At 39.0% G+C, this 24,521-nt stretch overlaps 1 protein-coding gene across 3 annotated transcripts in view; it reads right to left on the bottom strand.

Moving 5' to 3' along the window:
• Positions 1-3,385: 3,385 nt before the first annotated feature.
• Positions 3,386-24,521, bottom strand: part of ST8SIA6 (ST8 alpha-N-acetyl-neuraminide alpha-2,8-sialyltransferase 6) — a 171,709-nt gene continuing 150,573 nt past the window's right edge. For 2 of the 3 annotated variants that reach the window (XM_064592006.1, XM_064592007.1), the window contains 4 exons: positions 15,191-15,335; positions 11,147-11,259; positions 7,829-7,921; positions 3,388-6,158 (listed from right to left, as the gene is read on the bottom strand). In XM_064592006.1, coding sequence (XP_064448076.1) covers positions 5,690-6,158; positions 7,829-7,921; positions 11,147-11,259; positions 15,191-15,335 — 820 coding nt within the window. In that variant the 3' untranslated portion in view covers positions 3,388-5,689. Of the gene's footprint in view, positions 6,159-7,828; positions 7,922-11,146; positions 11,260-15,190; positions 15,336-24,521 lie in introns of all 3 variants that reach the window. The other variant, XM_045870192.3, reaches the window with a different exon arrangement.

Raw genomic sequence — 24,521 nt, 5'->3', positions numbered from 1 at the left:
GTTAAAACAAAACAAAACAAAAAAAACAGGCCAAATTTCAGATGGGCAAAGGAAATTTCTAGAAGATATTTCCAGCAACCCCAAAAAAAGACAGGTGACAAACACTACAAAAATCAAATCATAGGGGAATTTCTCCTTCTGGATAAGGTAGAGTAGCAGGGACTAGGTTTTACCTCCTGCCCCAAACAACTAAAAACTAACAGACAAAATACATGAAACAGTGGTTTGCAGACATTGGACATTAGGCAACTCAAGAAGGTAATCCTTGAGAAAAAGCACCCAGGCTAGTGGAGTCCCACAGTTGCCCTAGCTTACTGCTTAGATGGTTGCTAGGCCACAGCACAGGAGCAGAAGCTCAAGCAGAGTCCTGTGGTCTCTCCGAGTAGACATTATAGAATTAGTCAGGGATGCCCATGTAGATCCAGAGTGGAGAGGGCCATCTAGAGAGAAATCTCCTCTAGCCTTCAGCTGAGTATTGACCAGCACATGTGAGGAAAATGCCTAAATCTGGGAAAAGAATCACCCAGATGAAACAACTCCTCAAAGTTAAAAAGGATAGAAAAATTCACATTCTTCCCAGATAGAAAAGAAAATCTTGGGGCTCTTAGTAGGACACTCATAAGGGTATTGTCTCAGTGTGAGAAAAAATTTACCCTAGAATAAGCACTGCTATGGTTTTAAATAACACAGACTAAAAGTAAGCCTCAAAAACTGTTTACAAGTCACTTAATTTCACCCAGAACAAATCTTCACATATTTTTAGGAACACCAAAATATTCAACAGCCACCAAAGTAAAATTCACAGTATCTGGCATTCAATAAAAAACTCTCAGACTTTCAAAGAAGCAGGAAAATACAACTCATATTGAGGAGAAAAATCTATCAATGGTAACAGATCCAGGAATTACACAGATGATAGAATTAATAAAAAAGGACACTGAAAGGGTAACAAGTCTATTCCATATGTTCAAGAAGGTAGAGGAGTGAACAAGCATGTTAAATGCAGACATGGAAGATATAAAAAGGCACAAATTGAACATCTACAATGTTTGAAATGAAAAACATATTGGATGGGATTGACACCAGATTAGACACTGGAAAAGAAAATATTAGTCAAGTTGAAGATACAGGGATAGGAACTATCCAAAACGAAAGACAAAAAAAAAAAAAAAAAAAGGAAGAATGAACAGATGACAGAGAGTCTGTGAGCTAAAGAACAAATTTCAAGAAGTTTCATGTATATTAACAGGTGTCCCTAAAAAGGGAGAAGGAAAAGGGACAGAAAGAATATGTGAAAATAACATCTTTTCTCCATATGTAAGCAATGTATCTTTATAATATATCACTTGCATCTTTCTTAAAAGAAGAATGCTCTTAGAAGACTGATGACCCAGTAAGAGAAGATGGGCAAAAGAACTATTCCTGTTCATCCATCTTCAGGAAAGGAATTGTGAGTTTCACTATGGAGTCAGCCTTCTGAAGTCATATGCAAATAGGAAACCTTGAAATTACCCAGGAGAGTTAAAAATCAAAAATAAAGTAAGAAATAATCTTATTAGGTCAAGTGCTTCAGATACTTCATGTGACTCTCTGAAATTCCTTCAGTGTTTACTGGCATAACAATATATTTTCATGTCCTGTTACAAAAATAAAATGTTTTGAATGTCATAACTATACTACACATTGCATCTTAACAGTACTTCTAAGGTAGCTATTTAGGATGTGAGCAGATCTGTTATCTCTAAGATTTTCCAATTTTCCCAAAGCTTCCTGAAATTCATGGAATGATTTAGGGTGCATGACATGATGTAGTATTGAACTGGTACATTTTTTTGTAAGAAGAAACCTAGCCTCAAACAAGTCTGATTTATGGCTTAATTCAGTATTCTATACACAGAAAGTCCTCCAAAAAAAAAAAAAAAAAAAAGTCCTTGGCTGATTACCTGGCTGAGAGCCCACATATTTACATGCAAAAGGAAATCTTCTTTCATGAGAATCATGATCTATTTGCCTTTCCTTTTTGTTAGGAGAAAAAAATCAGAGACTTCAAGGACTATTATACTGTGTAATGTTAAACTCTATGTGATTGTTCAAAGACTCCTTTCCAGAGATGACACAGCAGCAAGTACTATGTGCTTACATGAACATTTTTGCCTAACCCTCAGATTTAGATGAAAATTCTTTTAGAATTTTGCTATTTGGTTACATTGCCCAGGGATGCTGAACAACAAGTAAAAAATAGAATCAAGCAAACTAGTATTTCCCCTAGAAACTGGTGATATGTGGTACTATGAGCTGGAGTCCCCATTAAAGTTTCATACTGTCTAGCAGCAGTACTCAGACTTTCTATATTCAATGCCCATGGATGTACTTCAAGTTTAAGAGCAGAAGATCAAATCCAATCCATCAACATTTAAGCAATGCTCATTATGCCCACAGATTATTGAGAGTGTCACAGTCAGACTTGGTGGATAATCTATAAATCTATACAATGGAGTTCATATTTTTCTTTTTGTTTTGATCTTAGTGTGAAACTTGTAATAATTTACCATTATAGAACAAAAAGAACTGTGGCTCATGATTTATAACTCACATAGCTGATATGTTATATTATCAAAATGTACGTTCTGTTGTATTTTAGAAAGTTCAAAAAATTCTCCTTTGGAACAAAACATTATTGACACATCATTAATGGGACATGGGGAAGGTCATCCTCTGCCAAAGAGGAAACGTTAGGATATGAAATGAGGCCTCCCACAGATTTCACAACAGTCATGGATCAACTCGGGAAAGAGACACAAAGAAAGCACATGTTCTTTTCGACCAAAGACTTTTGGTTAACAGGTGACCCTAGCTGGGAATGCTGCAAAATTTCAACATGCTTTTAGGATGGCAGTACAAGTGTTTAGCAGAAAACCAACTTTAGTTATGTCTCTTGTAGAAAGGCCTACCATTTTCTCCATTTTTTTTTTCTACTGAACTTTTAGTGGAACATGGGTATCATTAGGACACTGCTTCTTGATCTCACAGTGTCAGGAGAGGTCATCGAGAGAATATGACAGCCAGTTGATCCATGAGCTGGACCCTAGCAACTGGAGGCTCCTTTTCCCTCCCCCGTCCCTGGCATGTGCATTCTATTTGCCTTCCCTGACCCCAGAAGCTGCCCAAGGACATAGCCTTGAGACAGCAATGTGGTGTTGAGACCATCTGGACAGTATACATATCTGAACCTAGTTAAGGCCTCTCCACAAACTTTAAAGTTTACCAGACAAATGTGGAGATCTACTAGTCTTGCAGCCACCCAAGATGGTCCCATACGCAAGGTCCCCTGCTTATTAAAATTACCATCTACCAAATCTGGAGTGGCCTTCCTCTTTCTTTGGTCTCTCGCTGTGTTCGGTGTATAGGGACTAGTTTTAGATTACACCTGCGAAGCCCCCAAGAAGTTTGTGAACTTCTGAAATTTGTATCGGTGACATTAAAGATTCTATTTTGATATTATAGAGAAAATCTCCCAAGTTAAAAGAGGAAGTTATATGGGAAAAAACTTAAGTTCTGTGTTAATCATATGTAATTTTTATTAAACCATAGTATAAAATCTCCATATTGTATATTTAATGATTGATTTCAATATATTCTATTACTTTTACTCCTTAATCATCTATTTCCAATATCATCAAAAAGAAAAGTTTAAGGTTCTACTCCCCAGAAAACATTTTAAGAGAAGCATTTTGCTAACTATAAAATATTAGAATGTTCTATTTTTAATAATCACCGTTAGTAACATGATAGACATTACTTATACTGCCAGCAGAGTTTTAAAAACAAATTAAATCCATTAGAAGCAATAGAAAAGAACCACTTACTCATTTGCACAGAAAGAAAGATAAATAAATTAGACTTCATGTAACTAAAAGCATGCTCCTTTTGGAAAATATTTATATATGAATTTTTAAGCAATTTATGGAGCTAATAGGTTTCATCTGCTATAGAAGAATAAAATGTGAACAAAGAATGGCATAAAAAAAATGTCAACAACAATGAAAGGAACGAGGTACTTTGCCAAAATAAGTGACTGACAGCAGAATGGTCTTAAAAGGGAACATTTAGTAAAACAATCATCTGGCTAAGATAAGAATTCAGAATTTTATTTGTAATTAATTCAGCATGCTGACAAGTCGGCTCCACCCCAATTTCTGCCCTCCTCATGATGGTACAAAGACAAACAGGCAAAGTAGAAATGTAGTCACTTAGTTAAGTCATCAAAGAACTTATTCAGTAGATGAAGGGATGACCTACATTAACAGGTATCATCATAATGTAGGGAGTGGTGTGAAAATGGTAATAATCAATACAACTTAAGCTTTATTTGATACTGATGTTTAAATTATTTGTCCTATTTCTCATGTAAATATATACCTTTCTTTATGAGAATTAAGTTTTGGTGTATTTTAATCCTTACCGTTTTCCTGTGAAATCTATCAGGTCACAATGACTCCCGTTTCAGAGGTGGGCCCAAGCCACCATCCTCATATGCTACAACCTCTCTTCAAGTGATAGTTCTTGGGGCAAAGACCATGATTTACCTTCAAATATCCTCATTTTGGTGAATCAGAATCAAGGGGACTGCTTTTTCCCCCATCATATTCCCTCTACCTAGAATCTTCTTCATTTATTAAAACCTTACTCACTTTCTAGGTTTTATTCAGCAATTACCTCTTCTCCGAAACAGAGTCCACTGAAATAGACTGAATTACTCCTGCCTCTGTTCCTCATAGTACTTTCTTCATAGCTGTCATAACAACAGTTGGTCATATGCATGTCCGTTTCCTCCTACAGGACTTGGTCACCTTTAGGTCCCTCTCACAGAGCTTGCTACAGGGCCTGGCATGAAATAGCTGTTGGATAATTTGTTTATAAAATAAACTGAATATATGACTCCACAGACACCAGGTAAGAAAAACTGGCTATTGTAACTCTTCATGCTCTTAAAACAGTTCCTGTGAGTGGGAGTGGAAAAGGCTTAAGAGGAAGGCAGGAAATTAATATAAACTATGAAGAGTGATTTAAAAATGTAAATAAAGGAGGAAAACAATTGGCCTAAATCCAGCCGGACACATCATTGCAGCTAATGACCCTAGTGAAGGTAATCAGAAGCAGGCACATTACTACCCAAAGAGGAGGATTTCATTCCTGAATCATCAAGGGTTTGCTGTAATTTCTTAGATGCACTCTTTAGGACAGGAAGGAGGATGAGAAGGATATTATTAATAGAGAGGCCTGCTTGAGAAAGAACCCCAGTGAAAACTGGCAATTCAGCAGTTCTCTCCAGGAAGGGTCTTCAAAACAGCATGCCTTTTATTATCACTCTGCTGAGCGTGGAACCGGTAGTTCTAGAGAGCAACAAGGAAATATTCATGGAGTCCCTACCTCACACCAATCCTTTGCCAAGAGTTTTCATAGATTATTAGATAGAGTTAGATATCATGGTCCCCATTTTACAGGGAGGGAAACTGAAGATCAGGACAACTGCATGAGCTGCTGGGTTGCAAGCTTAGTGGGGAGCTTTGCTCAAACCAAGTTTTGGGGCTCTTCCTATTAGCCCTACACCCAATGCTTTTAGCATTGGGAAACACCATTACTCACCTATGGCACTCTATTAAAACTATTACCATTTAAAGCACTATGCTTAGGCTATTTCACATTTGCTAAATTGTAATTTGAGGATTCCTTTCAAGTGAAGTTGGAGAATTCGTCTATATTCCTTAGGCATCTCATGAAAACCACGTTTAGGTAAGTTATTGTCATAGTAGTGATGGCTGACAGGTGTGTCTTTAACCGTTCTAGAGAAGGGCCAAAATCCATACAGCTTCACGTGCTCACACAGTTCAACTGCCACACTTGTGATCATCAAGCCAGAGGACAGGCGAAACTCCGTCACACCTTCAGTTCTCCAGAAAAGGGCAAGATTTCTCAGGTACTTGGGATGGAAAAATAGAACCTTCTGTCTTGCTTGAGACTCCTTTAGGGTGTCGTACACTTTGAAAGAGGCAATCGTGTTGGCCCTGAAAGAAAATGCTGGCAGAAGAAGGAACGCATCTCCATAGGTTGCAATGTCCTCCAGAAATGTTTCTTTCTTTTTCCTTAAGTTCCCATATCTGACAAATTAAAAAAAAAAACAAAAAACAAAACAAACAAACAAAAAAACCACATCATCATCATTATAATCAAAGTAGCAGTTTGGGTTACATAAGGCTGAATTTACCACTGGCTGGGCCATTGAACTATTTATATCATGGTTGTGTGTAAGAGATAGGCAGTGGACTCAAGAGTTCAAGTACAAGTAAGCCTCCTATAAATATCAAAGGCTAGGTCTTCATCGATCTTTCATGGTGTCCCAAGGCTTTCATTTATATTTTCTTACTGGGCTATATCCTTACTGGACACCTATTTCTTAGATTATTTTATCTTCCAACTCAGTAAACTTTTTCTCTAAGGTAGCTTTTTGATACAGAAATACCTTCCAATTTAATAATGACTGACTTTTTCTCAAACATAGGACACTCTTTATTTTTTTTTAAATTTTATTTATTTATTTGACAGAGAGAGACACAGCGAGAGCAGGAACACAAGCAGGGAGAGTGGGAGAGGGAGAAGCAGACTCCCCGCTGAGCAGGGAGCCCGATGTGGGACTCTATCCCAGAACTCTGGGATCATGACCTGAACCAAAGGCAGCCGCTTAACGACTGAGCCACCCAGGCAACCCCTCAAACATAGGACACTCTTAAAATGTATATACATTAAAAAAATTCACTGAGCTGTACACTGGTGATCTGTGTATCTTTTTGTATATGTGATCATAAAATAAAAGTTTCCTATAAAGAACCTAAAATATCTATATTCACACACACACACACACACACACACACATTTTAAATTTCCCTTATGTATCGTGATAGTTCTGTGTGTTTGATTTAAATAATACCTTAGTAAATATAAGAGTATGCATGATTGTGTCTAGAAAGTAAATTTTTGGGATGCAGGTACAATATTTCACATGATCTTAAGAGATACTAGAACTATATGAGTATATCGTGTATTTTATTAGTAATGATTATTAGTCAATTTTGATGAAAACAATGGAGTAAAGCTATGGATGGGATTTTTATTAACCAGGAACATTTTGTAGTGGCTACACTGTGAAAAATGAAATATGAGAATTATTTTTTGTTAATAAATTATCCATAGTAAAAACTTTTTTTTTCTTTTTTTGGCCAAGTTCTCCTAAGACTCATTCTCTGAAGTTTCTAAATAAACTGTTCTATCAAGAAACTGCTCCCAAGATAAAAGAGTAATGCTAAAATTCTGAAAGAAAATTCTCAAAAGTAACTTCACTATTGTTAAAAAAGATGAAGAAATAAATGAGTTCTCACTTGATTAGTAATGTTCAGCTTACGACATTAGAAGTACAATTGGTTGGTATGCCTGGCTAGCTCAGTGGTAGAGCGTACAACTCTTGATTTCAGAGCTGTAAGTTCGAGCCCCACACTGGGTGTAGAGATTACTTTAAAAAATAAAGAATGAGGTCTTTAAAATAAAATAAAATGGTTTTCTTTAAAAAAAAAAAAAAAAGAGAGGTCATACCTCTTATAACCTACAACCTTGAGAGAAAGTAAAAAATTATGAATATATTCTTCTATCTTTTTCCCAAATGCCTTTCTAGTTGTGTTGCAAGTCATTCCAGCAACAAGGTAGTGTTCAAACTAAGAAACATGTTAAATAATAAAACAAATGTTCTCAAACAGCTATGTAAGTTGGAGGTACTTACTTTAGTTTTATGATACTGGGATTTACAGTCACAACATTGGTTTTACTGCCAACATCTTTACTAACATTTCCTGTGATTGGGGGGAGGTTACACCTGAAATTTGAAGAAAAAAGTATTTTCAAAATGCAACTTATAAAAAAAAGCACATACATGTACACATATAATTACTGTTATTTTATCGAAGAAAATCATGGTTGTTAAGGAGTTCTAAATTGATCTGATTTCCATTTAAAACTTCAATGAGTACTGAGCCCTTAATTGGCACTTCAACATTGCATGAAATATACAAATTTGATAAATGCTTTCAATATTAAGACCCTAAGTATATCAAAATGAGAAATGATAATTACCTTGCCTAGCTTCTGAAGAGTTCATAATCCTTTTATTAAAATTATTATTTCTATTGATTATATTCCCACAGTGGTATGATCATCAATTTACAGATTTAAAAAAAAATGAGGCATTGCAACTAAGGTTATAGAGTCTGCCAGAAGCAAAGACAAAAAAAAAAACAACAACAAAAAAACCACCTGAAATTCCCTGATTCCCATACGGATAGTTTTTCTAGCAAATTATGTTGTTAATAAATAAAACCCTAATGTTCCTATAATGATGTTTTCATATAAATGTTCTCTTCCTCTTTTGAGTACTAATTTGTTTTTAGTACTCAAAACAAATTAAGAATTGTAATTTTGAGTAATTATATTCCTTTCACAAAAAAGGGAAAGTTGGTTATGACTCCCTAAATATTGTTTACAGAATTTCAAGGAGGCCATTGCTTTAAAGCTATACATGCAAAGGGAGCTTCTCTGGGTGTGTCCTAAGGAAAGCTGTTTCACGGTAATGTGTTCTGCAGGGACTGAAGTTGAAACAGCATGCCACACTCTATGAAACATAAAATCAAATGGACCACGTACATCTCTCATTGATAAAAAAGACATGTCAGAAAATAATTAAATACGTCACCTTGCAAAAAATAAATATCAATCACAGACAATACAGAAATGCCTGCATTAATGGACATCCTGTGATAACAAATCTACCTTCTAGTACAGTCCCAAATTCTTTTTAAAATTAAAGGTGAAGGGACAAATGAAGGGGGGGAAATCGGAGTGGGAGACGAACCATGAGAGACTGTGGACGCTGAGAAACAAACCGAGGGTTCTAGAGGGGAGGGGGTGGGGGGATGGGTTAGCCCGGTGATGGGTATTAAAGAGGGCACGTATTGAATGGAGCACTGGGTGTTATACACAAACAATGAATCATGGAATAGTATAAATAAATAAATAAATAAATAAATAAATAATCAAAGTTGATTTCCAATAGAGTATCGTAGGAGACTCCAAGGGGAAATATGGAGTACTGTATACATACAATAGTTGTGGTAGTTGGTAAAACCACTCGTCACCTCTTTTTGTGCCTTACCCACTTAACTAGTAGCTCCCAAACTTTTGAAATGAAAAACAAACAATAATAAGCAGTTTCCAGACTGCTATTATCAAACTCTGAACACGTGTATTCAAAATAAGTACGGGCTTAACATTTAAATAAATTTTAATGACCATGCCCACATCTAAGCCCTCATTTGGCCTTTCAGTCTGGAAGGCTCACTTCACAGAGAACTGTCTCGGAAACATCCCCACATCCCCAGCAGCAAAGGTAGGATCTAGAAATATGCATACTTACTGTAGAGTTCAAAATTAGGTAGTTGCTGAGTTGCTGTTTGTTTTTCTTTTTTAAACTTCAGCTTTTTTTAAAAAAAATATTTTATTTATTTGACAGAGAGAGACACAGCGAGAACAGGAACACAAGCAGGGGGAGTGGGAGAGAGAGAAGCAGGTTCCCCACGGAGCAGGGAGCCTGATGCGGGGCTCCATCCCAGGACCCTGGGATCATGACCTGAGCCGAAGGCAGACGCTTAACCTACTGAGCCACCCAGGCGCCCCTAAACCTCAACTTGTATTTCGTGTGTCTGCCATAAGGTAAAATGGATGGGTAGCCATAACACTCCCCACAGATGTTTTGAGAATTTTAAGTCTATAAGAAGTCTATTATAAGAACAATTATTTAGCTTCATTATGGCTTTTTCACAGCGAGTGCTTTAACTAAATGGCCAAATCATTCAGGTATTGGTCATTTTATCATGAATCATGAGGAGCACATTCAATGACCTGCTGGACTGTCAGGTCTACTGTTCTGTCGTTACCTGTAGCAATAAAAACTTTAAATGAGATTCAAGTAAAGCAGTGGGTGGGGGAGGGGAGCTACTGACTGAAAATCCTGCTTCCTTTTCAGTTGCTATAAAGGGCAGCATTAAATCAATAAGGATCAAAGGCTCTCCTCCGATGTATGAAATCAGTGCCCCTGAAATAGGAAGAAACAGATTTCGAACTTACTTTTTAAAAAGGTGCATTTCAATTGAAATCCATCCTCACAGGGATGAATCACCTTTCCATCATATTCTGAAAGCGCGGGAACTCTGCGGCTTGGCTTATTATTAGCACAGGCCCCCAGAGAAACAAACCACTTTGGCTTCCATGTTTGCCAGCTAGCTGCTACTGAGATATAAACAATTTAAAAGACCAGAATTTAGAAGCTCCACAATTTCTTTTTTTAATTTCAAGCCTGAAAACTAAACAATGATGTTGCATGGCAATACAAGGCTTAGGTCAGCATTTTCTCGAGTAGTATCTGAGAACAAAAGTTCCTTGAAATGCTCTGTTAATATATATATATATATATATTTTTTTTTTTTTAAAGATTTTATTTATTTATTTGAGACAGAGGATGAGAGGAGAGAGCACATGAGAGGGGGGAGGGTCAGAGGGAGAAGCAGACTCCCTGCTGAGCAGGGAGCCCGATGCGGGACTCGATCCTGGGACTCCAGGATCATGACCTGAGCCGAAGGCAGTCGCTCAACCAACTGAGCCACCCAGGCGCCCCAATATATATATATATATTTTTTTTCTTTCTTTTTTCCAGGTGAACCTGAGAAATGTTGTTCTCCAGAGTCCTTCTGAAGGAGCCATGATATCAATATACTGAAGGCTCTGACAAGTCCTGCAGTGAAGACCCTCTTTCACCATGATTTCAAGCGGAGTTTCTGCAATGTGGCCATCACACAGTTTTATCCTTCTGGTATTAACATTCTGAGGAACTCGTGATCCATTTAACACTTCAGGAAAGGCTACCTAGATAATTTGTAGACTTAAGCAACACAGCTCAAAGGTCGAAATTTACATGGAGTATCTTTACAGCATCTCTTTAAAATATCCAACTGACCTTTGGTTTCAAGGAAACCAATCTGACAGGGCTTACCTAAAAACGAAGTCGGATTTGTCTATTTCAGCTCCACAAAGAGACTTATTCAGAATTCCCCCGTTTCCAACCACTGCACACTGATTGTAGGGGTACTCCATGAAAGGCTGAGACTAGCAGGAGGAAGTGAAAAACTATCACAAAATAGCTTTAGTTTCAGAACCACAAACATCACCAGCTTAATTTGAGCAGCTACATTTTTTATACATCCTAAGGAAAGAAAAACGGCAAGGAAAAAAAGCAGAAGTAATGATGCCATAGCGTGTTGATCCATTTATGACTTACAATAAAAAAATCCTGTAATCCTGCCTTTCATTTCTCTTGAGAAGAATATACAGTGTATCACATACCCTATCATGTAATAATCTAAAATATAATGCATTTGTTTATAAAATGTAACTTAATGTATCTTACATCACATAATTAAGTACATAACATTAGACTGGCAAATCCCACATTGGACCCTTCCAACAAACAGGAACGTTTTCAGCAAAATAGAGGAAATAAAGCAATTAGAAAGTATCATGAAATCCTCTATTCTTGGGCATAAAATGAATAGGTAATTTAGTGGAAGCTTCCTGTGCTTCTTAAATAGTTAGACCTGCAGGCTCAGTGATGACACGAGATTTATGCCTGTCATCTCTGCAAATGACCAGCCACAGAGCTGCAGGGATGCCTACTAACTCCGCGCTGACATATTTCAAATGAATTTCCAAGGCCTGAATCTTTTATATTTCCTCCAAGGACCCGACTTGTCTACCCCCAAAAGATTTCCCCCTTTTCCCAAGTCCTTCCCAGTCTGAAACATAACTTCTCAATTCAATGGTGCACTTCTTTGCTGGTCTCTTTCCCTGATGTAATGACAGGAACCTGAGCAGCACCAAGAAGGTCCAGCTCAGACTCCACAGTGACATCGTCCTGAGTCACCTCTTTTGTCTTCAGAATTCAAGTGGAGGTCCTCAAGGGCAGAGAGTGTGTTTATGACTTTTAGCTTCCCCTCATCTTTCACCATAGACCTTGCATGTTGTAATGTACACAGTGGCGTTTCAATAAAGGCTTGCTGGCCCAAAGGCCTGCCCTGGAAAAAACCTCCAGTGTTGAGCTGGGACCCACTTGGACCAGGGTGTGGGAGCCAGCGGGTAAATATTCAGGAATTTTGTGAACTGTCGGGAAGCCACTGGTAAATTTAAATCGGCCACCCCAGGGGTGGCTCAGTTGGTTAAGCGACTGCCTTCGGCTCAGGTCATGATCCTGGAGTCCCGGGATCGAGTCCCGCATTGGGCTCCCTGCTCGGCAGGGAGTCTGCTTCTCCCTCTGACCCTCCTCCCTCTCATGCTCTCTGTCTCTCATTGTCTCTCTCGCAAATAAATAAATAAAATCTTAAAAAAAAAATTTTTTTTAAATCGGCCACCCCAGGGGTACGCACACCACTAAAATTGGCCAACACTACAAATCAGGGCAGCCTACTGCCCAAAGCCAGTTTACCAGTACCAACGGCAATACCGCAGGGCCAGTGTGGTTCTGAGAAGCCCAAAGAACTGCTGAATCCCTATGACTGTTAGGTGCTCCATCTGGGAGATGCCAAACAAGCAGAGAGAACTCTGGTTCAGCACGTCTAGGTTTGTCTCTAACCATTAAGAATCATACTGTGCTTATTATACGAGAGACGCTGTTCCAAGTGCCTGACTTATTAACACATGTGATCCATATGAGCATTTTACAGACGGGAAATAAAAGCATGGGTTTAAGTAATGGCTAGCAAGTGTCAGAGCTGGGATTCAAACCCCTGAAGGAGGCCATGCTCTTATTCACTACAGTTACACAGCTTCTCACATTCAATGAATACAATGTTAATTATGTACCTTTTTCTCTTTGTATCTGCAATGCCTAGCAGAGGACCTGGCTCTGAAGTTAATGGTTCCCAAATACCTCAGGTGATTTCAAGTCTGCTGTACTTCTAGCTCAAGATGTCTTCAACCTGTGTTTACTAGATGGTGCCACGATAAATTCTGAATTTTACAGATTGGGTAGAATGCAAATATACTCTTAATGGTACAGCAGAAAAGATGACTGAAGGAAACTTGTCTCCTATTAAAATAGCACTCAAAATAACGCATGTTTTCTCTAGTTTCTTGGTCAACTGGGAGGAAAAGCCCATATGCTTTGGGATCTCATGTTCAGTAAGAGTAACCTCTGAATTACAAACTCCAATGTTTCTTAAAATAAAGCTCCTAAGAAAGTGGAAAATTTGTGCTATGTTGAGCAAGGCCTGCTCATTACTCACTCTGGTGGAAAACCAACCTTGTTTTCTTTTCAAGTAACTTAGCAAAGTGTTTGGAGGAAATGACTTCACAACATTCATCAAAAATATCTATTGTGATCTGCTTGCTGCTTGCCCCACAGTTTTCTAGCAGAACAGAACAAGGGAATGCAGGAAGCAGGGCGGGAAGGAGGCCAGCTCCCTTAGATGTCTCCTCCAGAGAAACGGGAGTGTTGAAACAACACAGAAAAGTGGCCTAGCTCTGCAACTGTTACTGAAGCCAGAATTACCTCCCCGCCCCCACCCCAATTTTGAAAAATTAGTGCAAATTTGGGAGATGGATGCTGTTGTTAATTGCGTATAAAATTATCAAACCTAGGTTATTCTTTTCAAGGTGCCAATTAGAAGCCTAAAAAATCTCGGCTGCTCCTCTGTTCTGATCAGTCTAAAGCAAGGAAAACACTAGAAAAAATTGCAAGGGTGAGAGTTGTTCATTGTAAAACTCTCCCAGGACTTCTTTGATTGGGAATATAAATATTCTGTACTTATTATCTTTTCGATTATTGGTAATTTCAATGTATCATGAGGGCATTTTTAGAATGCTTTATGAGTCATTTTACGTCTCCCTTTCCTTCCAGAAAATTTGTAATATTTTTTCTCTATCATTTTCTATTCATTTTGCCATCATTCTCAGCCAATTAGTCTTCCTTTGAATTATAACAGTAAAAGAAAAACCGTAACAACTTACATGACCAATAAATTACTTAAAAGAAGTCAAAGGTCCAACAAAAGGGAATTAATTTCAAGAACTGAATAGTCTACAGTTGGTAAACTGCATATATAAGGTCATCCCATTTTTTACCATATTGACTTAGCTTAATTGCTTTTAATCAAATCATGAAAAGATGACTGAGAGTGTATATTTATAAGTGATAGGCTGTTCTTCATGACAAAAATTCTCCCCAAGTTTAGATTTATATTAAAGAAGTTTCTTCTTGTAATGACACTGTATCATTACTCATTAGTTTATTTAATGACTATGTAATGAATGCATATATGCACTGGGGAATGTTCTGGAGCTTGGGATACATCAATAAACACACTGCACAGAAATCCCTGAACGTGAGGTTATGTTCACTGACCACAAATTCTTTTTTTTTTTCTTTTTAAGATTTATGTATTTATTTTAGAGAGACAGAGCACGGGGGTGTGGTAGAGGGAGAGGGAGAGAGAATCTGAAGCAGACTCTGCACTGAGCCCCCGATGTGGGGCTCAATCTCATGACCCTGAGATCATGACCTGAGCTGAAACCAAGAGTCGGATGCTTAACCAACTGCACCACCCAGGCGCCCCCACGAATTCTTAACAAATTTACTTCCCAAAGATTAGCCACATAAACCCACAGCTCTTTGTGAAGGAATTGATTCAGTCACCAAAACTGACAACTGGAAGAATCTTATTCCAGGTGAAAAATGGTCCTCTTCCCAAGCCCCAGTAATTACTATGCAGAAAGCCCAAGTAGCTCATCTCATGCAAGGATGAGTCATGAAGACTCAAGGACTTGGAGAGCTTATCATGTAAGATATAAATACCATTACCTGCAGAGCCACTTGCATTCAAAATTGTCTTTTTAAAAGGGACCACTACCACCATCTTTTACATCAAAACAACTATGGTATTTTAATTCTAAGTTAATTCCTCCATTAGTGTAAGTTACAGTGTAACGTGGGAGAAAAGTCACCTGCAATGGCAACACAAATCAACCACAACAAATCTTTACTCACCACTGGAAACATATTAAAAATGTTCTCTCTAATTAGGATTTCGTTTTTGCTTTCCACCTCATAACTCATGTTGGTCCCAGCCGGAGTGTTATTCTGAGAAACAATGAAGTTTTGAGCAGCATCACAACAGGAAGCAAGTTTTGCTCTGTGAAGGAGAAGAATAAAAGTGAACCACGCAACGAGATTAAGAAACCAGAAATAGAGGATACAGTGGAAAATGCAAGAGGATTTTTGCCATATTGACTTTCAGAAAGAAGAGAAATCGTTCACCAAGATGACATTTTTATCTCTTTCCACCCTAACTGGTCTGGATGATGGAATGACAACCCGGCAGGATCAAAAAGCGAAGAATGTGAAACATACTTACGCTCAGATAGAGACCTGCTCGCCGACAGAAAACACTCATGAACATAATGGTTCACATTTAAAAATGTCCTCCTAATGATAATGTTGTAACATTAAAGAGAAAAATGACAGGATATACTGTAATTATTTTATAATAATTATAAAGTAGAGAAACTAAATTAAGAACAGTGTTACAAACTGTCACCAAAGCAACACGTAGTGATTTACTAGGAGACAAGTCTAATGAAAAGAAGAATCATTCAATACAGGGATTTGTTTCTAGCTTTACTGATCTAATTCACGAACATAAATGATTTATATTTAAGGTGTTCAACTTCATGTTTTGCTAATATTTCTACATTGTGGAATAATCACCACCACAATCAAGCTAATTGACATATCCATTACCTCACATAATCATTGATTTCTTTTCTTTTTGTGTGTGTGTGTGGTGAGAACAGTTGATATTTACCCCTTTAGCAAATTTCAAGTATACAATATGGTATTGCTATCCACAGTCACGGCTGCTGTAAATTAACATGGGGAATTTCTGAGTGAAGTGAATTTAAAGTTGCCATTCCTTATAGAAAGAATATAATTTAGTATCAAGCTGTTTCAAAACTCTTACTGTGGAGTGAAACATTATTAATAGAATGTAGCCCCAGTTAGGTCCTCCCAGGGATCATCAGGGCTTGCCCCCAACCTCTGGCAGGTCAATCTAGATCCACTCAGAATTTATATTTTGTTTATATAATTTTCCAGGGATGCAGAATCCACAGCATCACTTGATAATTATTCCTGAGTTTAATCAACCTTGAGGTCAAGAGATCCTTCCATTTGTACAACTCAACTATCTCAACTTAAATCCATTTCCCTTGTTTGCTTTTCATAGAATCTCTCCATAAAAATACCTCATGTAATTGAAAATGGTAATAAACAAAGGGAACTTGAACCTTTTCAATCTGGAAGCATTTAGAGAAATTCCTCTTCTCTCAGATTTTCCTCCTAGGACCAGTTTTTCATTATTTTAGTCATCTTGTTCCTCTTTAAACCTTTACTTATTTCTCCATATTACTTAAAAATACCTATCAAACAGACTCTTTGCTGCAAGGGACGTGGGTGGGGGGATGGGTTAAATGGGTGATGCGGATTAAGGAGGGCACTTGTGATGAGCACTGGGTGTTGTATCTAAGTGGTAAATCACAAAATTCTACTACTGAAATTAATACTACACTATACATTAACTAACTGGAATTTACATAAAAACTTAGAAAAAAAATATGTACCAAAGCTGGATCCAATCATAGCACAGAGGACAGTGAGTATTCAGTGAACAAGGCTGACATGGTCATTGCTGACATCCTAGATTCATAACTGGTCCTTCCCCATTTATTGGTTTTGGTCCTGAAGGGTATACTTTTGTACAAGTTCCCATTGAATTTTGTCCTTTTGACAAAAATAAAATGCTCTAATCTGTCAGGGTCATTTTGAATTATATTCCAGTCTTTCCAAATTTCAGTAATTCTCAGGGTATGAAAAGGCAATGCTGTGATGTTACTTGTACCCTAAAAATCAATATTTTCAATAATACTTATTAGTTAATTTATATCATTAAAATAGTACCTTCTTCTTAATTGAATTCTATCACCTGCTTATTATCCCTCTTTGGATTTCAGAACCTACCATGTCTTAAAGATAGTTCATGGAGGTTAACAAAAGGAAAAATTGAAAATGAAATGACGTGTATTCAAAAACATGATACTAAGTAGCTTTTTAATTATAAATTTAATCTCATAACAATTCAATGTGGCATATTTCAAATTCAGAAACCCTTGTGTGTTTATCATTTTAAATGTCTCTTTTATGCAACATTTTGAGCAAAGGTAATGGAATAAATTCTCATTTACCGGGGCGCCTGGGTGGCTCAGTTGGTTAAGCGACTGCCTTCGGCTCAGGTCATGATCCTGGAGTCCTGGGATGGAGTCCCGCATCAGGCTCCCTGCTCAGCAGGGAGTCTGCTTCTCCCTCTGACCCTCCCCCCTCTCATGCTCGCTCTATCTCATTCTCTCTCTCAAATAAATAAATAAAATCTTTAAAAAAGAAAATTTTTTTTTAAAAAAATAAAAAATAAATAAAAAAAAAATTCTCATTTACCTTTGACAAGTAGCTCGATTTCTCTAAGGATATTCAGTGTTTAAGAGAATATTGCATCACCAAAAAACACTAACCATTGTGCCCTTTGTGTTTTTTTATATTAATAGTTATTTTCTGAAATTACATTTTTTTTAAAGTTTTATTTATCTGACAGAGAGACAGCGAGAGAGGGAACACAAGCACGGGGAGAGGGAGTGGGAGAAGCAGGCTTCCCGTGGAGCAGGGAGCCCGATGTGGGGCTCGATCCCAGGACCTTGGGATCATGACCTGAGCCTAAGGCAGATGTTTAACGACTGAGCCATCCAGGTGCCCCTGAAATTACATTCTTAACATTGTATTATAACATTCTCAAACCTACAGGAAAATGCGAAGAATTGGACAATGAGTACTTGAATAACTACCAGCTAGATTCTACAATTAAGGTTTTACATTTGCCTTATTATGCATCCATCAATCCTTTTTCATTGTAGTGGTGATTACAAGTCAAAGTCAATACAGAGATCAGTACACTTCAGTCCTAAACACCTCAACATGTATATCATCATTTTGTTTATATTTTTGGGTAAAATTTACATAAAATAAAATCATAAGCACATTTGAGGAGTGTTGAAAAATGTGCACACCCTTGTACCCCAATCTCCTAACGAGAATTCCCTCATATCCCTTCCCAGCCTGTCTCCAGCCCTCCCTACTTTTGTGATTAGTTTTTATCAAAGATCAGTTTTGCCTGTTCTAGAATCCATATAAACAGAATCATATAGTACATATGCTTTTGTGTAAGACAATTTTGTCTCAGCATAAATGCTCTTACGATTCATCTATGTGTATTAGTAGTTTGCTTTTTTTCATTGCTGGAGTAGTATTTCACTGTATGGATGTGTCGGAATCTGTTTAGACATGGCCTTTGCACTTAAAAAAATCACTATCAAAAATCAACGTGAAACACCTAATCACTCATAATAACCTCCCAGAAAAAATATCAGAAAAATTATCCAAAATTTCATTTCTGGAGCTTGTCTTTACTGACCAATGGGACTTTTTAAGGCTTTCTATTAAGTGGCAGAATTATAAATTTATGTTGCCACTTCCCAGCTGATCCATGTGGTAGACACCCCTGTAACAGCCAGTGTCCGTATAAAGCTGAGGTGCGTAATTCAAACAGAACAAAATGTAATTTTTTCTCTGCTATCCCATTTCCCATCATCCTAAACAGTCACTTCTGATCTTTGATGACTCTAAAGTCAACTCGGTATGTTCACAATAATGGGCACACAGCACTTTTCCCCTTCTTGTATAGAAAGAGCAGGAAACGTTAAAATAAAAATGGACACTATTGGTATATGATGGTTAACTTTACATGTCAATTTGGGCCAAGTCAATGCCAAGGTCTGATCAAACACTATTTCTGGGTCTGTGAGGGTGTTTCCAGAAGAGATGAGCATTTGAATTGCTGAACTGAGTAAAGAAGATCGTCCTGCCCAGTGCAGGTGGACATCATACAATCTACTGATGGCCTAAGTACAAGAAAAGGTGGACGAAGGCAAATTGGCTCTCTGTTGGAGCTGGAACATCCAACTTGTCTTGTTGTTAGACACTGGTGATCCTGGTTCTCAGACCTTTAGACTCAGATGAGAACTTACACCCTCACACCCTCTCCCCCAGTTCTTGGGCCTTGAAACTCAGACTGGAACCCACCCCATTGGCTTCTATGGTTCTCAGGCCTTCAGGTTTGGACTGGAACAATACCATCATCTTTTCTGGGTCTCCAGCTTGCAGACAGCAGACAATGGGACTTCTCAGCCTCCATAACTGTGTGAGCCAATCCCTCAAAATAAATCTCTTTCTACATCTCTAGATATATCCTATTGGTTCTGTGTCTCTAGAAAACCCCAGTACAGATACTGGTACCAAGAAGGTGGGGGGCGAAGTACTCCTGTAACAAATACCTTGTATTTTTACAAATAAAAATGTACAAATGGCTTAGGACCTGGATAATGGGAAGTGTTTTAAGCTCATGCTAGAAGAGGCTTAGAGTTCCATGAAGAGAATTTTAAAGGCAACTCTGTTAAGAGCTCAGGAAGAAAAGAGGAGAGCTATAGACAAAGCTTCCATCTTCTTAGAGAATAGCTAAGTAATCACGAGCAGAATACTGGTAGATAATATAGAAGTTACATAAAAGCCATTCTGATGAGCTCTCAGATAGAAAGGAGGGACATGTTACTATGAAAGGACAATGGAGAAAAGGCAATCCTTGTTATAAAGTGGCAAAGAACTTGGCTCTGAATTGTGTTTGAGCTCTAGCGTTTTGTGGAATGTAGGTGCTGAAACTGGGTATTTAACTGAGGAGATTTCTAAGCAAAATATTGAAGGAGCGGCTTAGTTCCTCCTGACTGCTTCTCATAAAATGCAAGAAGAGAGAGATAACTTGAAGACAGAATTATAGTCAAAAGAGAAGCAGGACTTACAGATCTGGAAAATTCTCAGCCTATCCACAATGCAAAAAAAAAAACAAAACGGAGAAAGCATGTTCAGGAGAGAACACTAGGAGTGAGGCCAAGCATCTGTTTGATAAGGAGATTAGTGTGGGTGTGAGCCACAGACTTAATCAGCCACCCAGCAGGAAAACTACGAGTCTGACTGAAGAAGAAGGAGACAGCAAGGAGCAAAGGAAGGCTGTTGGACTGAGATTTTACAGGATGGGACCACAAGTGCTGCAAATATGCACTATTCTTCTAGATAAGGGAAGGATGACCCCAAAGGTGATTCAGGCTAGCAGGGATGTGTCCTTGGTTTCAAAAAGGGAAGACTAATTTCAACCGGCCAAATGGCCTCTGCTCAAAGCTGTGGGGGTCACCTGGGGACACAGTCCCTGCCCACAGAGCCTGGGGGCAGGACCCCACCCCAGTGGGCCTGGCGGGCAGCTCCTTCAGGATTATCTTGAACCTGAGAGCTCATGAAGTTTGTCTTGCTAAGCTTTGTACTTGCTTGGGAACTGTCATTCTCTCCTTTCCTAGTTCTCCCTTTTGGAACGGGAATGTCTATCCTCTGCCTGTCCCACCAGGGTATTCTGGAGGCAATTGACTTGTCTGGTTTCACAGGTTCACAGCTGGAGAGAAATTTTGCTTCAGGATGAAATGTACCTCGAGCTCACCCATATCTGATATAGAGGATATTTAGAGGAGACTTTGGACTTTAGAGTTGACGCTGGAACCAGTAAAGACTTTGGGGGCTGTTGGGACGGAATGGATTCATTTTGCATATGAGGAGGACATGAATTTGGGGGGACAGTGGGCAGAATATCATGGATTGAACATTTGTGTCCTCTCCAAACTCCTGCACAGACATCCTACCCCCCATGTGCTGGTGTTAGGATATGGGGACTTTGGGAGGTGGTTAGGGTTTAAATGAGGTCATGAGGGTGGAGCCCTCGTGATAGATGAGTGCCCTTCCACGGGTCCTCGGAGAGCCTGCTTCTACTCTGCACTCCACCACATGAAGACACAACAAGAAGGCTCTCAGTGTGCAAGCAGGAAGAGGCTCTTCACCAGAACTCAACCTTGCTGGCACCCTGATCTCAGACTTCCAACCTCCAGAACTGGGAGAAATAAATGTCTGGTGTTTATTAGCCACGTGGTCTATGGTACTTTGTTAGAACAGTCAAAACTAGACACTAGAAAGCATGCTCTTACCAGGACACCTACATTGTCTGTAATGGGTCATTCCACATTCCGCAATAGTAAATGTCCCACCAGTTCAGCATGCATAAACCACACACGTGTCAAGTCAGGACACATCCCAGAACATTTTCATACCCGGATGTCCTCTGATTCCCATGACCATCAGACAGCCAGAAAAGATTATTCCCACTTCAGAGATGAGAAAACAAGAGTCGAGAGAAGTGACCTGACCAAGACGCCCAGGTTGTAAGTGACGCCAACCTATGTCTTTTGACATTCAATTCTCTGCGACTGACACTAGAGTAGGTTGTAATTGGAGGGTAGTACTCTCATTTGAGCTTCTTCCTTCAGGATGTTTTCTATGATGGCACCACCACAACACAGTGCTTCCCACAATAATGTTGGTAGCACCCCACTGAAAACCTGCCCATTCACCACTCCAAGGTGGCAAGAAATCTACAGATGCATGCTTCAAACCCTACATATAACTGAGATGTTCAAAGCTCTTGTTTTATGTGACATCCAGGGTCCCCCATGGAATCAAGGTTCAAGTGGTTCAGCCAATGTGCCCCAGTGTCAAAGAGAAAAGAAAGCCAGAGCTTGATGATGATTTCATACTTGCTGTATCATGCCTTCAGCAAGTTCCTCCACACAATCCGGTTTCCAAAAGCAAAGGTGCTCCCCTCCCTGCCCAGGAAAGAACAGGGACCCTTTGCACCACAGAAAGTTCCAGAACTGAAAAGAATTTACACACTTTCAAAAGTGCTTAGCTCTCAAGAAGCAGGTTGGTCCTGAAAGCATCGGGCTTACCACTTTTAGCCTTAACGGTATAAAGACGGTATTGGAAAATGTGCAAATCACCTTTGCATCACAGCTGGTCCAGCAGATATACTTCTGAGAAAGGGATTTTTCTTAAAATTGCAGAAATTCCTTTTTCTTTCACAGTGCAGGTGCTGAGTGTCCCTTGGATTTTTTTTATTATTATTATTGTTTTGTTTTGTTTCTCCTATTCGTTTTAGGTCTCAGGTCAAAATTCTTCTTCAGTTCTAAATGGGACATTTCTTGGATTTCCATGAAATGTTAATGAGTGCTTCAGGCCGACTGCGTGCTAGGCTTTAGAGTCCACTCTGAATACTAATGACCTAACTGCCCTAGCTCAGAGCTCCCGGGCAGCTCTTTTGTTTATCAAACTACCAAAAATTCTTTAATAAGATGTGGGACAGGTAGGGTGAGACAGAGGGTACAGGCCCTTTCTAAGTATTAATAAAGAGTTACCTTCTTCTGAGATCCATTCTCTGAGATTCTAATGAGGGTCTGAGGAAAAGGAGTTTTAAAACCTAAGTGTCTGTACCACTTGCAGGGACTTATTTATTACCATCCTGATCAGTTCTCAAATAGTCACATTTCTTTTCCATCTCCAAAGCCACAAGATGCTTGGGCCAAGCAATATGCCAACTGCCTCTCTCTTGTTGCTATCCCCTTTTTTTTGACCTTTCTTCTGTTCCTACCCTACATCATATAACTCACTGATTGACCACTAATAATAATATCAGACATTTAGTGCATTCTCACTATGTGCTAAGTGTTTCAGATACTATCTCAGCAAGCCCTACAATAACCCTGCAAGATAGGTAGAGTTGATTCATTTTACCGTTGAGGACAATCCAGGCTTATAAAAGGTAAGTAGGTCACATATCACATATTCATTCATATTTACTTAGCACCTAGGTAGTTATTAAGATGCATTGTCTACACACTGGTGAAGAAAACAAACATTGCCTCTGTCTTAATGGTATGTATGATCTAGGAAGGAAGAAAATAAAAAAGGCTTACGAGGATACATTTGAAGGGTAGCAGGTTATGACACCTACCCCCAAATAGGCTGCTTTGGTACATTGTTTTGAGATGCAGGCACTTGATAAACAGCAAATGCAGGAAGTTTTCTTTGAACTCCCCTTATCTGCCCGAAGGAGCTCAATGGTCATAAATCTCCTGCTGGACAGTTCCACCAAGGAGGGAAGATGGATTCTTACCACAGGAGAGGAAGCTAGACCACACTCAGAAAGACTTTGTCCTAAACGATCCCACCTTCCAACCAGTGTTCTACAAGCTCTCAACTTTCCTAAAAATCATTTACTCTCCCCTAAGAGGACTACCTCCCCCTGACCCTTCCCCATGAGGCCCAGCCTCCACACACATCGTCATGCCCTAGTGGCCACACTGGACTCTGTGAGTCTGGGTGTTTGTGTGTGGGCCTGTGCATGCAGCACTGTGGTGTGGTGGCACAGGGAAGGTGAGAGAGAAAGAACAATTTGGTATGAGAGGGTCAGAATAAGTCACCCCTGGTCAGAAGCCTTTGGGGAATGAGTAAGATTTGCAGGTTTTGTTTTTTGGGTTTTTTTTAACTATAAAGATTTATTTATTTATTTTAGAAAGAAAGAGTGTGAGCAGGGAGAGGGGCAGAGGGGGGAGAGAGAGAGAGAGAGAGAAGCAGACTCCCTGCTGAGCACAGAACCCAACAAGGGGCTTGATCCCAGGACTCCAAGATCATGACCTGAGCCGAAATCAAGAGTAAGACACCTAACCGACTCAGTCGCCCAGGCGCCCCTAAGATTTGCAGGTTTTAGACTAACTTGTGAGAACAACAGTGTGTAGCAGCTTACTAAAATTCAAATGTGATGTGAACAACATAATTACAAGAACAGTGGCTAGAAAAAGAGGGGAGAAACGCACTGCACTCGTGATGCTCAAAGCATACTCAGTGTGCTTGGGTCTGTTGCATAATCTTTGCTTTCAAAGGCACACTGAGAAGCCAGGGCCTGGCTGGAGGGAGCAGCTCTGCTGATGGAGGAACTGAAATTCATGACAGGTGAGAAACTAACAATGTCCAGTTAGAGAAGGACAGATGTGGGGGATTTAATAGCTGCCTGCCCATATTCTGTGGACTCAGAAGGAATCAGATTTAATTTGTGCAAGTGTACAATCCAGAATTAGGACCCACACACAGAACAATCCAGTGCATATTCACCAGGTGCTCATCAGGTGACGGTCATGAGGATTACAACGTATAAATCATTAAGTACAAATAGGAATAAAGCATGTATGGGCCCTCCCTCTGGGACCTTACTTACATTAGGAGGGACAGACACAAAACA

This window comes from Mirounga angustirostris, unplaced genomic scaffold, assembly GCF_029215605.1.
Source record: "Mirounga angustirostris isolate CCGP_5_RB_7025 unplaced genomic scaffold, mMirAng1.0.hap1 SCAF_5, whole genome shotgun sequence".
Taxonomy (NCBI): domain Eukaryota; kingdom Metazoa; phylum Chordata; class Mammalia; order Carnivora; family Phocidae; genus Mirounga; species Mirounga angustirostris.
This window is presented reverse-complemented; position numbering and strand designations above follow the sequence as displayed.